The sequence below is a fragment of the Natator depressus genome, chromosome 11, assembly GCF_965152275.1.
Source record: "Natator depressus isolate rNatDep1 chromosome 11, rNatDep2.hap1, whole genome shotgun sequence".
In the NCBI taxonomy this organism is placed as follows: Eukaryota; Metazoa; Chordata; order Testudines; family Cheloniidae; genus Natator; species Natator depressus.
The window spans coordinates 2,305,479-2,317,657 of NC_134244.1; the positions used below are offsets into that span (position 1 = coordinate 2,305,479).

A 12,179-nucleotide genomic window follows, 5' to 3' on the forward strand; every position below is an offset into this window, starting at 1 on the left:
GTGGGCCATGACACCCAAGCACACCATGGGGGAGACACCTGGGACTATTTATTGCCCTTCTCTTTAGCCCCAGCACTCTGGAGATGCAACTCAATTCCACCTCTTCCCCCAAAACCATTCAAATCCCTTCCTGCTCTGCATGGTCTCCTGGCATCCTCTCACTTGGAAACAGAGCCCCTTCCCCTGAATCTCAAGGGCTGCTGGGTACCATGACCTTGCTCTGGGAGATCTTTGCTGCATGTTCCTCTCCATAAGAGCATAAGAATGGCCAGACTGGGTCAGACTAAAGGTCCATCCAGCCCAGTGTCCTGTCTGCTCACAGTGGCCAGTGCCAGGTGCCCCCAAGGGAGTGAACCTAACAGGTAATGATCAAGTGATCTCTCTCCTGCCGTCCATCTCCACCCTCTGACAAACAGAGGCGAGGGACACCATTCCTTACCCATCCTGGCTAATAGCCATGAATGGACTTAACCTCCATGAATTTATCCAGTTCTCTTTTAAACCCTGTTATAGTCCTAGCCTTCACAACGTCCTCAGGCAAGGAGTTCCACAGGTTGACTGTGCGCTGAGTGAAGAACTTCCTTTTATTTGTTTTAAACCTGCTACCCATTAATTTCATTTGGTGGCCCCTAGTTCTTATATTATGGGAACAAGTAAATAACTTTTCCTTATTCCCTTTCTCCACACCACTCATGATTTTATAGCCCTCTATCACATCCCCCCTTAGTCTCCTCTTTTCCAAGCTGCAAAGTCCTAGCCTCTTGAATCTCTCCTCCTACGGGACCCGTTCCAAACCCCTAATCATTTTAGTTGCCCTTCTCTGAACCTTTTCTAATGCCAGCATATCTTTTTTGAGATGAGAAGACCACCTCTGTATGCAGTATTCAAAATGTGGGTGTACCATGGATTTATATAAGAGCAATAAGATAGTCTCCATCTTATTCTTTATCCCTTTTTTAATGACTCCTAACATCCTGTTTGCTTTTTTGACTGCCGCTGCACACTGCGTGGACGTCGTCAGAGAACTAGCCACGATGACTCCAAGATCTCTTTCCTGATTACTTGTAGCTAAATTAGCCCCCATCATATTGTATGTATCGTTGGGGTTATTTTTTCCAGTGTGCATTACTTGACATTTATCCACATTAAATTTCATTTGCCATTTTGTTGCCCAATCACTTAGTTTTGAGAGACCTTTTTGAAGTTCTTCTCGGTCTGCTTTGGTCTTAACTATATTGAGCAGTTTAGTATCGGCTGCAAACTTTGCCACCTCACTGTTTACCCCTTCCTCCAGGTTATGAATAAGTTGAATAGGATTGGTCCTAGGACTGACCCTTGGGGAACATTACTAGTTACCCCCTCCACTTTGAAAATTTACTTTTTATTCCTACCCTTTGTTCCCTGTCTTTTAACCAGTTCTCAATTCATGAAAGGATTTTCCCTCTTATCCCACATTCCTCACTTGCGGTTCAATCCCCTCCCTTCCGTGCCCCCCATGTCACCTCCACGCTTGCATAAGGCCAGCTCAGTCCCTAGGGAAGGTTTGGTCTGCTGCACTGAAAACACAAACCTGGATCCTTTGTGACTGCAGGAGCAGCCCCTGAGTGGCAGAGCTGGGTCTGAAACTGGCTGGGCTTTTCCAGGGACAGGTGAGCACTGCCACTTCAGAACCGGGCTGGCGCTGAGAGACACGTGCTCGGTTTTCAGATATGCTTCAGCAAGCTGCCGCAGCACCACTGTCCCGAGAACTGAGCAAACCGCTAAAGGAACCCCTTTATTGGAGCAAAGACAGGCAAAAGGCCCTGACTGCAGAGGCCGAACTTCCTCCGCCCACGGGAAGCGCAGTGAGCCTGGCAGATCACTGGGGAAGCGAGATAATTACAGACAGATCACAGGGGAAGCTGCAAAGGGAGCGAGGTCCCTTTGATCTGGGATTTAGTCACGAAGCTTTACCCAATATCTGACAGCTCACCTGCCATTCGTCCCTGCAGACAGACAGGTTCTCCAAAGCTCAGGGCAATTTCCTTTCATTTTTAGCAGGTCCAATTAAACAGTCGCCTCTGTCTAAATGTTTGTTATTAGCACAGGAGACCAACCTGAGTAACACCGTCTGCACCACAGGGCTATTTGGTTATTAGTACAGGGCTATTTGGTTATTAGTACAGGTCAGGGAACTGCTCCCGTACAGGGGCATTAGTGCGCTTGAAAAAAAATGCTGAGCCAGCCGGCAGCTGCCTAATACCATGCTGCAGCAGTAACACCTACTTAGTACTCTTACAGCTCTTCCCAAAGGGGAGGCCATATAATTGACAGATAGGGAAACCAAGGCACAGATGGGCGGTGAAGAGACTCACTCAAGGTCACACAGGGAGTTAGGGGCAGAACCAGGGACAGAAGCCAGGCATGCTGGCCGATTCCCTGTCTGGGGCACACGGCTTCTCTCAGTTCGACAGCTGTAACGGATCATGGCACATGGAAGTAGTGCTCCTAGGTAACCTGCCTGCATTCTCAAGCAATCATCTTCCCATAAGCATCCACACCCCCAAGTAGGAATCTGGAACGGCTCTCAGAACACAGAGAACGCAGGAGTCCAACCCGAGCTGTGCCTGCCGAGAATTGCAGAGGGGCACCAAGGCCACGGCAGCCCAGTTGACCCCCCAGCTCCACAAAGGAGAGATCACGGAGGACTTTTCCCATGGTACTCACTCTAGGTCTCTCAGGGGAGCGGCCTGCTCCCACTTCGCATCCTTGCTCAGCTGGATGGTGGACATCTGAGCTGCTACCGCGGAGATGTCGGCATGGGGGGCTGGCTCGCTTTTCCCCACCTGGTCTCCACTGCTCAGGGCTAGGAAGTTCACAGTCCGACAGGGCGCACTGGGGTCCGAAGAGTCAGAATTGGAGGCTAAGAGGCGAACACTGATTCGTTTCGTGCAGACAGCGGCACTGTCGGGGCCAGCCAGGCTCAGGTTACCGCTTAGGCACCGGTTACCCATCTCCAAGTTCAAGGGGGCAGCCGTTTCTTTTGGGCTCAGCTGGGTGAAGAGATGTTGTTTCCAGTGGCTGTTCCTGTTGAATAGGTTGTACTGGAAGCCCGTGTTCATGAGGCAGGAGGTCTCAATCCTGCGGCCGAATTTGTTGTAGGTGTTAACCTTCCCACTCAGTTTTCTCACGGCATCTGTGAGCCGGATCTCTCGTTCCTTGGCTTTTAAAGTCTGCACCCGGCTCTCACTGTCCTCCAAGTGCAAAGAGGTTCGCTCGGCTCGGAGGGCCGCATTGGGCTGAACTGGAGACAGGCGGGACATGGGGGTGGCGTGCTCCAGGGCAAGGCCGTTGCCTTTCCCAGATCTGTTCTCCAGACTCATGGAGGAGCCATCCCCGTTCCCCCCACAATGGGACCAAGATATCGCAGGAGACCTAGGGGGGGTCTTCAGTTTCTTGTTTTCCGGCGACTGCAGCAAAGGCACCTTAGCACTGTTTGGCCGTAGGAAGGAGTTATTGTTTAGCACTGGTTTGTACTGGCTGGACGTTTGTCTACCTGAGCCTAGAGGAGCACTCTTCCCCCCTGAGCCGGGCTGCTCCCCAGCTGCACTCGGCCGGGGGAACGGGTCCACCGCTGAGGACGCCATGCCGAGGTCAGCCTGGAGAGCACTGGGTGGGAAAGGAAGCTGTCGGCTCTCCAAAGCACTGGACCGTAAGCAGATGGACTCGAGCCGCTGGTAGGGCTTGTGTCTGAGGTAAGAGCGCCGATACAGCAATGTGCTCCCAGCGAGGTCCGGGAAGGGATGGGGCGGGGACCGGGAGAGGGGCAGGCTCCGGTCACTCAGGTGACTGCTGCATAACGAGGCTGGGTACAAGAAGCAGGCGCGCTGGGGAGGGATCCCTGAGTGGATTGGCCTGTGGTCCTGGAAAGTATTTACATGCTTTCTTCCTAGCTTCCAGATGGGCTTCACCTGCTGCTGAGCGAGGAACCAGGCCTGGCTCTCGGGGGATCTCTCCGCAGCTGGAACGGGGAGTTGGAAGTTGCTTCCCGTCTTGAGGCCTATGCTATAGTGCTCCGGTCCTGCAGAGGCCATGTAGAGCCATAGCACACCAGGCAAGGGCTGACTCAGAACAGGGACTCAGGCGGGATCACCAGCATCTTCTCCAGGGTCCTGTCAGCCTGCAGCAAGGACACAGTAAGCAAAAGCCTTCAGCTGCAGCCCGCACCACGGGCAAAGCTCACCCTGCCCAGTGCCCAGCACCAAGGCAGGGTGAGCTCTGTGCGCGCTGGACAAAGCCCTGGCTGGGATGATTTAGTTGGGGTTGGTCCTGCTTTGAGCAGGGGGTTGCACTAGATACCTCCTCAGGTTCCTTCCAACCCTGAGATTCTATGATTCAGTGGACAGTACTACAGTATTAGAGGGGACGGGGAGGTGGGCTGTGCTTACTCCAGCCATCCCTGCCTATCAATGGCTGCGCCCCTCCCCACACTGCAGAGCGAGCCCATGGTGCCTCCTGAGGCTCTGCCCGGGCATCCCAGTGAGAAGTGAACGGCGCTTCCTGGGCCACAGGGGCACTCGGGTGAGAGGCAGCGTCTGAAGTTCAGCGGGAGGACGGGGACATTCCTGATGTCAGTTTACAAAGCAAATGCCAAAGAGGGAGTGACCACCCACAGCAACATTTCAGCCCCCCACCAGGTGTAGGACTGACAAGGAGACTAGCTAAAACCCACCTGTGGGGCCCGGAGCGTCACCCCTAATGCCCAAAACAGGCTAGCTAAAACCTCAGCTGATGCCACCTTCATCCCCCGCCCCTCCCGGGACACAGGCTACAGAAGCCCCAGTTTGGCAGAGAAAGATCCAGAGAAATCCAACCAGAAAGAGAAGAATTCTGTCTATTTTGAGGGCTCATACATGCAAGGCTGGTTACAAAATATTAATACACTCTTCGAATTCAGGTGATGGGGGCGGGGGCGAACCCCAGGAAACTAGTTGGGAAATGCAGGGGTCACCCTCAGCATGGTATGAGCAACACGCACCCAACCCCGCTGTTAGGAAAGAGATCGCGGGGCGAGAGGCCACACTGATTATACCGCCCCCCCCCCAGAAGCCTGTGTACAACTTGTGGTGCTACCCCCAAAATAGAGAAGTGAGTTTGCCACCCATCCTTTCGATGAGAACCGCAATTTTAGAACAAATGCTGTTGCTGAAGTCAAAACTAAACACAGATCACAGACTGAGGACTGACTGCTCCCCTCGCGAGTCAGCACCACGGGGTCTCCACACGGCCATATGCATGCAGACAGGCCGATTCAGTGTGTTACCCCTGTAAGCGGCACACTACTCAAGGACTGGCTGTTGGAGCTCGCTCAGATGAGAGCCACACAAACTCACCCAGAGTACAGTGTTTCCCAGGACAGAGGTGAAGATACAGGGCGGTAGGAAGCAGGCAAGAGATTCTCTGTTCTTAGTTCTGAACTCTCAGAGATGGAAGCTCTCTCTAGACTGGACACAAAGTCAAAGAACAGCTGGTCTCTCACACAAAAGTGGATGCAGCAAAGAACAGCTCAGCGAGGCCTTTGAAAGAGCTCTGCCCACACAAAAGCCTTTACTTTCTTAGCCAAGTACAGGGGAGAAATCCCTTTTCACTGCTGCTTTGCAGTTTCGCAAGCAGCTGCAAAAGAACAGATCCAATTGCCAAAAAATACAGCCACAGTTCAATGAGTCAGCAGATGAGACATCACACCAAGCCTGGTGGACAATACGGCCAAACCCCTTCGAACAATGTCAGGTTTACAGCATTCAACAGTTGCAGCATTCCTGACTCATGCGCGCAGGTCTTGAGATCGCGGTGCTTCTCTTAAAGACCCAGCTCCCGGAGTCATGATTATGTGACAATCTCAACTCTCAAGTTTCTCACCCTCCTGGTTGCAGAGAAAAGCCTGAACGTGTCACCTGAGTGTGCTCCAAAGGCTCAGGCCTGGGCTACATTAGAAAATAAGGTCTGTTTACCAACGGTCGACGGACCGTTGACCTAGCGCTGTCTACATGGGGACTTAGGTCAGCTTAACCATGCTGCTCCGGGGGGGACTGGTCACCGCTTGGGGCGGCGGTTACCCCTGCCGACGGGAGAACCCCTCCCGCCGGTGGAGGCAGCGTCTATGCTGAAGCCCTACAGCAGCACAGCGGTGCCGCCCCAGCGTTGGCAGCGTAGACAAGCCCCCGGAAACCAGAAGACTAAATAAGATCCCAGTACACAGTCTTGCAACATTTCATGATTTTTAAGCCAATCTCACCATTGGGGGGGGGGGGAGGGGGGCCTGTCTCCACTTGTAACCATTTCTACTGTACCTGGCCTTTCCTTTGGGAGGGCACGTTTATTGGCAGCCATACCAAAAGGAGATTCCGCTAAGATAAACACAGCAGCGTCTACATTAAACGCAGACGCAAACCCCAAACCCTACCAAACCAACACGCTCCCCTGTGCACACTGGAGAGAGGGGGAACACATGGGACAGATGTTCGTCACATGGTTTAACGCATGACTGGAAAGCACCCAGATACTGTGGTGATGTGGATGAAATAAGAACCCGGACAGAACAGAATTAGCAGGTTGAATTAATTCCCAAACATTCATTTACCTTTTGCCACTCGGGAGCCTTGGCTCTTTTTAACTGTACTACACTGTTAGGAGGAACTCATGGACAAGGACACTACAATCCTTGGGAAGGGGGCGGGCAGAAAGCGTATTAAGTTTAGCACAAGTTCCCTTTGGAGCAGCAGGAACAGAATTTGCCCTGTAAAGAGCCCTCAAAGCTCAGAATATTGGCAATGAGCTGGGACCCAGATACAACACGACTTGGTGGAGTCGGATTCTGGGGCAATGTCAAAATAAACAGGTGATGCGACGGGCATGCTGCTCTCTGCCTTAGAAAGGAGCCATGTGCAAACTCAAGGCCACCAGGTCCAGTTGAGACAGCTCTCCAGAGATGAGTGGACTCAGTCGGACAAGCAGAGCGCCTAGCAGGGATCATCTGCAGACCTGAACTTTGACAGGAGTTAATGGATTTCATAGCTCTAGTCTGAGTCCCGCTCAGGACAGCAGCGACTGAACGAGGTGAGATGTGGTCTCCCTAGAGTCTTTGTTCACGTCAGCGGCAGGCTCTGCAGAGAGGTACGGACCAGTACAGGCCACAGGGACTGAACAGAAATGATCTCTCTGGGTCAGGCCCAAGACAGAGGCTGTGCCCTGCTGCCTTTAGCTGTGGATGTCAAGCTGGCACCCTTCCCCAGCACTACTCACTAAGGGGGTGTCTACATAGCAGTTGGGCGCATGGTTCTCGGCAGGGATACATGGAGGCCCTGAAAGTAGCAGCGTAGCCAGGGCAGCAGCCCCGGCTAGTCACCTGAGTACAAACCCACCCGGCCCCCCAGGCACATACTCAAGTCGTAGCTTGAGCTGCCACCCACACTACCCCGGCTCCATTGCCACGTCCAGCACAGTGCCTCGAGCAAAGCTAATGCGTCCGTTTGTCTGTGCTATGATGCAAGCTCCTGGCTGCAGTGTAACCATACCCAAGGAAAGCATCCAGAGAATCCACCTGTGGCTCATTCTCTGGACTATACTTAGTTCCCAGGTCCCAGCTCTGTGCGCTGGCGAGAAAATGAAGCTTGCTGCACTCACGTCCTGAAGTGCTGGGTGCAAGCGCTGCTCAGGGCAGGACTTCAGTGCATTGTTCTTTATGAGCACCATGTGCACGGCTGCGAAGAGCTACCAGGTGAGAGCTTGTGAAATATCTGCAGGTCCCCACAGACGAACAAGGTACATGGGGGCCTATGTACTGCCTGTCCTCCCATCCTGCTCACTAGTGTTCACAGCATCACAACAAACACTCCCACACAAACCTTGGCACCCACAGGGTTCACTGGAGCACCAGCACTAGGAAACGGCACACTGGATAGCACAGACCCGCCCTCCTACGAACTGTGGCCCGCAGCCCTTCCGGTTCTATACTGATCCATCAATAATGCAAACAAGGAGAACAGTGGAGATTTGCTCCCGGCAGAGAGAATCAAGCCTGTTGCATGGAATGAAGTCGCGCAGTATTGTGTCACCTAGTCTGCACCCAAAACACGTTCCTCCCTGTTGTGACATTCACATCGATTAGCACAAGACCAAGAGTGAAGCCAAGACACCATGAGCCGCTGGGATTGAGTTACTCCTGGTAAACAGATTACTTAATATTTGCTTCCAGCTCTCCTTCCCCAGGCACACGCAGACTGCAAAGACACTCGAATTCTGAAGCTATTCCAGGGGACAAATCAGATTAATCTGAGAAGAAACAGTGTAAAAAGGAGCAAGGAAAGAAACCCGCCACCCAGGATATGCCTGGCTCAGGGTATGTCTACACTTAAACCTCTCCAGTGGCACGGCTGCAGCACTTTAGTGTAGACGCTACCCCGATGAGCGGCCTTCCCCCGTAGGTGCAGGAAATCCACCTACCCGAGAGGCAGTCGCTCAGTTGATGAAAGCATTCTTCCGTGTCTGTCTCTCCACCAGAAGTCGGTCCAAAAAAAGACATTACGCCCCCTCCCCGCCTTGTCTCTCTAATACTCCCCACAAGCAGTTATACGGCATAGTGTTAGCAGTATAAATTATACCATTAGAGTTCTCGCGGTCAGCTTCCCCGTGTGGACAAACTCACAGAGAACGCGCATGGTCAGAGATGGGAAGGAAGGAAAAGCGAACCATGCAGAGATAACAGAGTGAGTTAACTCCGAGAACAGGAAATAAAGAATTCACGGGGCCACTGGCAAAGCACAGGACAGACAGGGACCAACTCTCAGAGGAGAATTCTTCAGTAGCTGGAGATTTTAGGTACTTGCTTCCTCATTCAAAGCTACACCGTTCTCGAGCCAGCTAACCTCACTAAAGCACTCACTAAAGCTGTTACAAAGCAAGCTAGACTGGACAAAGCTTTGCACCACCCCTGGGAACAACCCCTGCCAGGCCCCAGGGAACAGGCTGGCTGATTTGAGAACTTTCCATCTCTTAACAGCTAGAATTGTACAGCTGTGCTCAGTCATTGCCACGGAACAAACAGAAGTGCGAGGGGAAATGTCATCGCCTCCAAGGGGAGAGGTCTCACCTGATGGCACCCCAGGTGTAAGGCATAACACAGGTCATGCTGACTGACACCAGGGGAGGTAAGAACTGGGGAGCAGCATCACAAGAGCAGTGTCTGCCAACAAAGGCAAGCAATGGGTTTGAAAGCAAACTGAAAACCAGACTATCAACAATCCATGTCCTCGGCTCTTCCTGCAGGAGAAGTAGCAGCTGCCAGGAACAGGTCAGCCCTGCTCTGGAGATTCTCCCCCCCCAGCCCCTTTCTATTGTTGTTCCCTGTTAGCAGAGCTGGTGGTTAGCATTCACGCCGCATCTGAAACAGAGCCAGGTATTGCTACCACCACGTCCCCTAAAATCTCTAGGGCAGCCTCATCTTCCATTGCTCTGTTCCACAAGCTGTCATGGCCATCAGCCCTGCCAAGCCACCAACGCCAGGTGGGGGAGCTGGGTTCCACTCTGGCTCACAAATCAGCTGCAGAACGATTAACTGGGGGTGGAATCACTATTGCTGAACAGACCAGCTTGCCTCTCAGCTCCCAGGTAAGCGGGCAGGGCTGTGAGTCAGAAAGAAACACTCGTGAACTGAGCAAGTTGGAACTGGATTCATGGTGAGACACATACAGGGCCCCTGAAGACCATTTTTAGAGAGCTACCGAGTAGAACTGCTCTTTGGTATAGTTACTGGATTTACATAACACCTTCAATGCTGATCCAAGACCTAGTGAATTCAGCAGGAGTTTTGCCATTGCTTTATAAGCACCATGCAGTGCATGGCCGGGGACAGCGAGCCGTCTCCAGCGATTCTCCCCACCTCTGCCTCTCCAGCCTTAAGACACGGACACAGAGGAGGGAGGTTTTCCCTGTTTGTGCTGCCAGGATAGTGTTTTAGGAACTTCTCTCCCCTTTCCCACCCACAGCAGTGTCTGTATAGCAACAGCACTTCCTTTCCGCCAAAGTTTGGGAGCCCCTGTGCTAGTCCATTTCACTTTCCGGCTCTCCGGGGCTGCTGCAATGCTGCAACACCTGCAATGCAAATCCTCCAAAGGGCATTTGCATAAGACTTCCTGCAGGATTTTAAAAGGATCACAGAATAACTGGTAACGGTCCAAGCTTCAATAGTATTTAGCACTCACGCAGCGCTTCCCCTCCAGAGAGCTCCAAGCACTTTGCAGAGCTGGATTTTAACTAAATCACATGGGGCCAAATTGACTTGATGGTGTCATTTTAAGCAAGTCGCGCCCTCAGACTAATCGGAAGGAGATGAGAGCGCACCCCACGGGACAGGGAGTGACAGGCTGTTAACAACCTTACTACAAAGGTTTCAGAGTAGCAGCCTTGTTAGTCTGTGTTCGCAAAAAGAAAAGGAGGACTTGTGGCACCTTAAAGACTAACCAATTTATTTGAGCATAAGCTTTCGTGAGCCACAGCTCACTTCATAGGATGCATTCCTTACTACAAAGGTAACAGGCCAGCCATCAACAGGAAGGCAGCAGCAGACACTGTCCATGCTGGAACCAGTCACTGCAGTTCACCAATCTGGCTTCGCTGTCTGCTTACTGCTGAATTAGAGGGGAAGCTGGGGAAGCTATTTGCCTGCTCCATAAACTATTATGGCGTCAGGCTTGATCTGACACCCAGGGCAGGACGTCAGAGGTGCTAAGCTCAGGGGAAAAAAAACTTGGAATTTGCCTCTGTGCTTCTTTAAGGTGTATAAAGACAGGCTGACCGTCCCCCCATACCACCGCCACCCAGACCCGTGCCCGCTCTGTTTATTGAACATAGATCTTGACTTAAGCGAACTCTAATTAACTGGGGGGAGGGGTTGTCATTCCCACTGCTGTGAACTCTTCTGGCTTTGTTCACACCTATTTCAACCTCCGGGGGTGAAAAGCTCTTTTGAGCTAAGATTCAGCAGCTCAAACCCTTCAGTCAAGGGCTGAGAAAGTGTCTCAGGCACATTTTTGGTTCAGACTCACCCAGCAGCCCCTCCACTAAAAACAAGAGAAGACGAGACTTGACTTTCCTGACATGTCTAAGATAAAAATCTAACTTTTTAACCATCTTTTCCTGCGACAGGACGTGTAAAGAAGGTCTGAAAGACGGGGACATGATTCAGTTTCCCCCTCCTCGCAGATCACCTTTACTGTCCAGCTAAGCAGATTACGGAGGACGTTCAAACACAAATATACATTTAAGTTAAACAAGAAAAGGGGGAAGTTAACACCTCTTTCTGGTTGAATGGCCCCACATAGTTTTGACAAAAAAAGCCACTGAACGTTTGACGGGTGATGGCACCCTGAGGGATAGGCCGAGCTGTGTGTGTGTGCGGGGCGGGGGGGGGGGGGGGGGCGGTGGATTGCAGAAGAGCTCTTGATAAACATACATCGTTTACTCTTGGGTAGGTTTGCACAATTAGTGCATAAAGTGGCCAATGTGACTTGTCAGGATTTCAGTACATCTGATAGCGTGCAACAAAACCTTATACAGAACTGTAATTCCAATTGGGGTAGGGGCCAATTTCAGTGATGGGGCTACACCTGCTCAGCGTGTATGTGCAGGAGAGGTGACTGAAGGTCCATAAACAAGGGCTTCGGACAGTGGTCACCCACCCATCTCGCGATCTCCAGCAGTGCAGCTGCTACGACTGGCTCCCCGCCTGCCACAGCCCCACACCACTCCCAGAAGTGGCCAGTGTGGCCCCGGGGTGGGGGACAGAGTTCTCCGCACGCTGCTCAGGCTTGCAAGCACCGCCCCCGCAGCTCCCATTGGCCGGGAATGAGGAACTGTGGCCAGTGGGAGCTTTGGGGGCGGGGGGGGGGGGGTGCCTGCAGAGAGGGGCAGTGTCCAGAGCCACATGCCCCCAGCCCCCACTCCCAGGGGCTGCAGAGGCACATTGGCCCCTTCCGGGAGTGACGTGGGGCCAGGGCAGGCAGGGAGCCTGCCTTAGCCTCGCTGCGCCGCCAACTGGGACCTGCCTGCGGTAAGTGCCTCCCAGCAGGCGGCCACATCCCAACCCCCAGCCCTGAGCCCACTCCCAAAGCCTGCACTCCAAACTCCCTCCTGCACCCTGAACC

The 12,179-nt window shown here is 52.6% G+C and overlaps 1 protein-coding gene across 2 annotated transcripts in view; it reads right to left on the reverse strand.

Annotated features, from left to right (window-relative positions):
• Window positions 1-12,179, reverse strand: part of TTLL4 (tubulin tyrosine ligase like 4) — a 51,383-nt gene that overhangs the window by 26,840 nt on the left and 12,364 nt on the right. For both annotated transcript variants that reach the window (XM_074967011.1, XM_074967010.1), the window contains exon 2: window positions 2,707-4,159. In XM_074967011.1, the coding sequence (XP_074823112.1) occupies window positions 2,707-4,073 (1,367 nt within the window). In that variant the 5' untranslated portion in view covers window positions 4,074-4,159. The remainder of the gene's footprint in view (window positions 1-2,706; window positions 4,160-12,179) is intronic.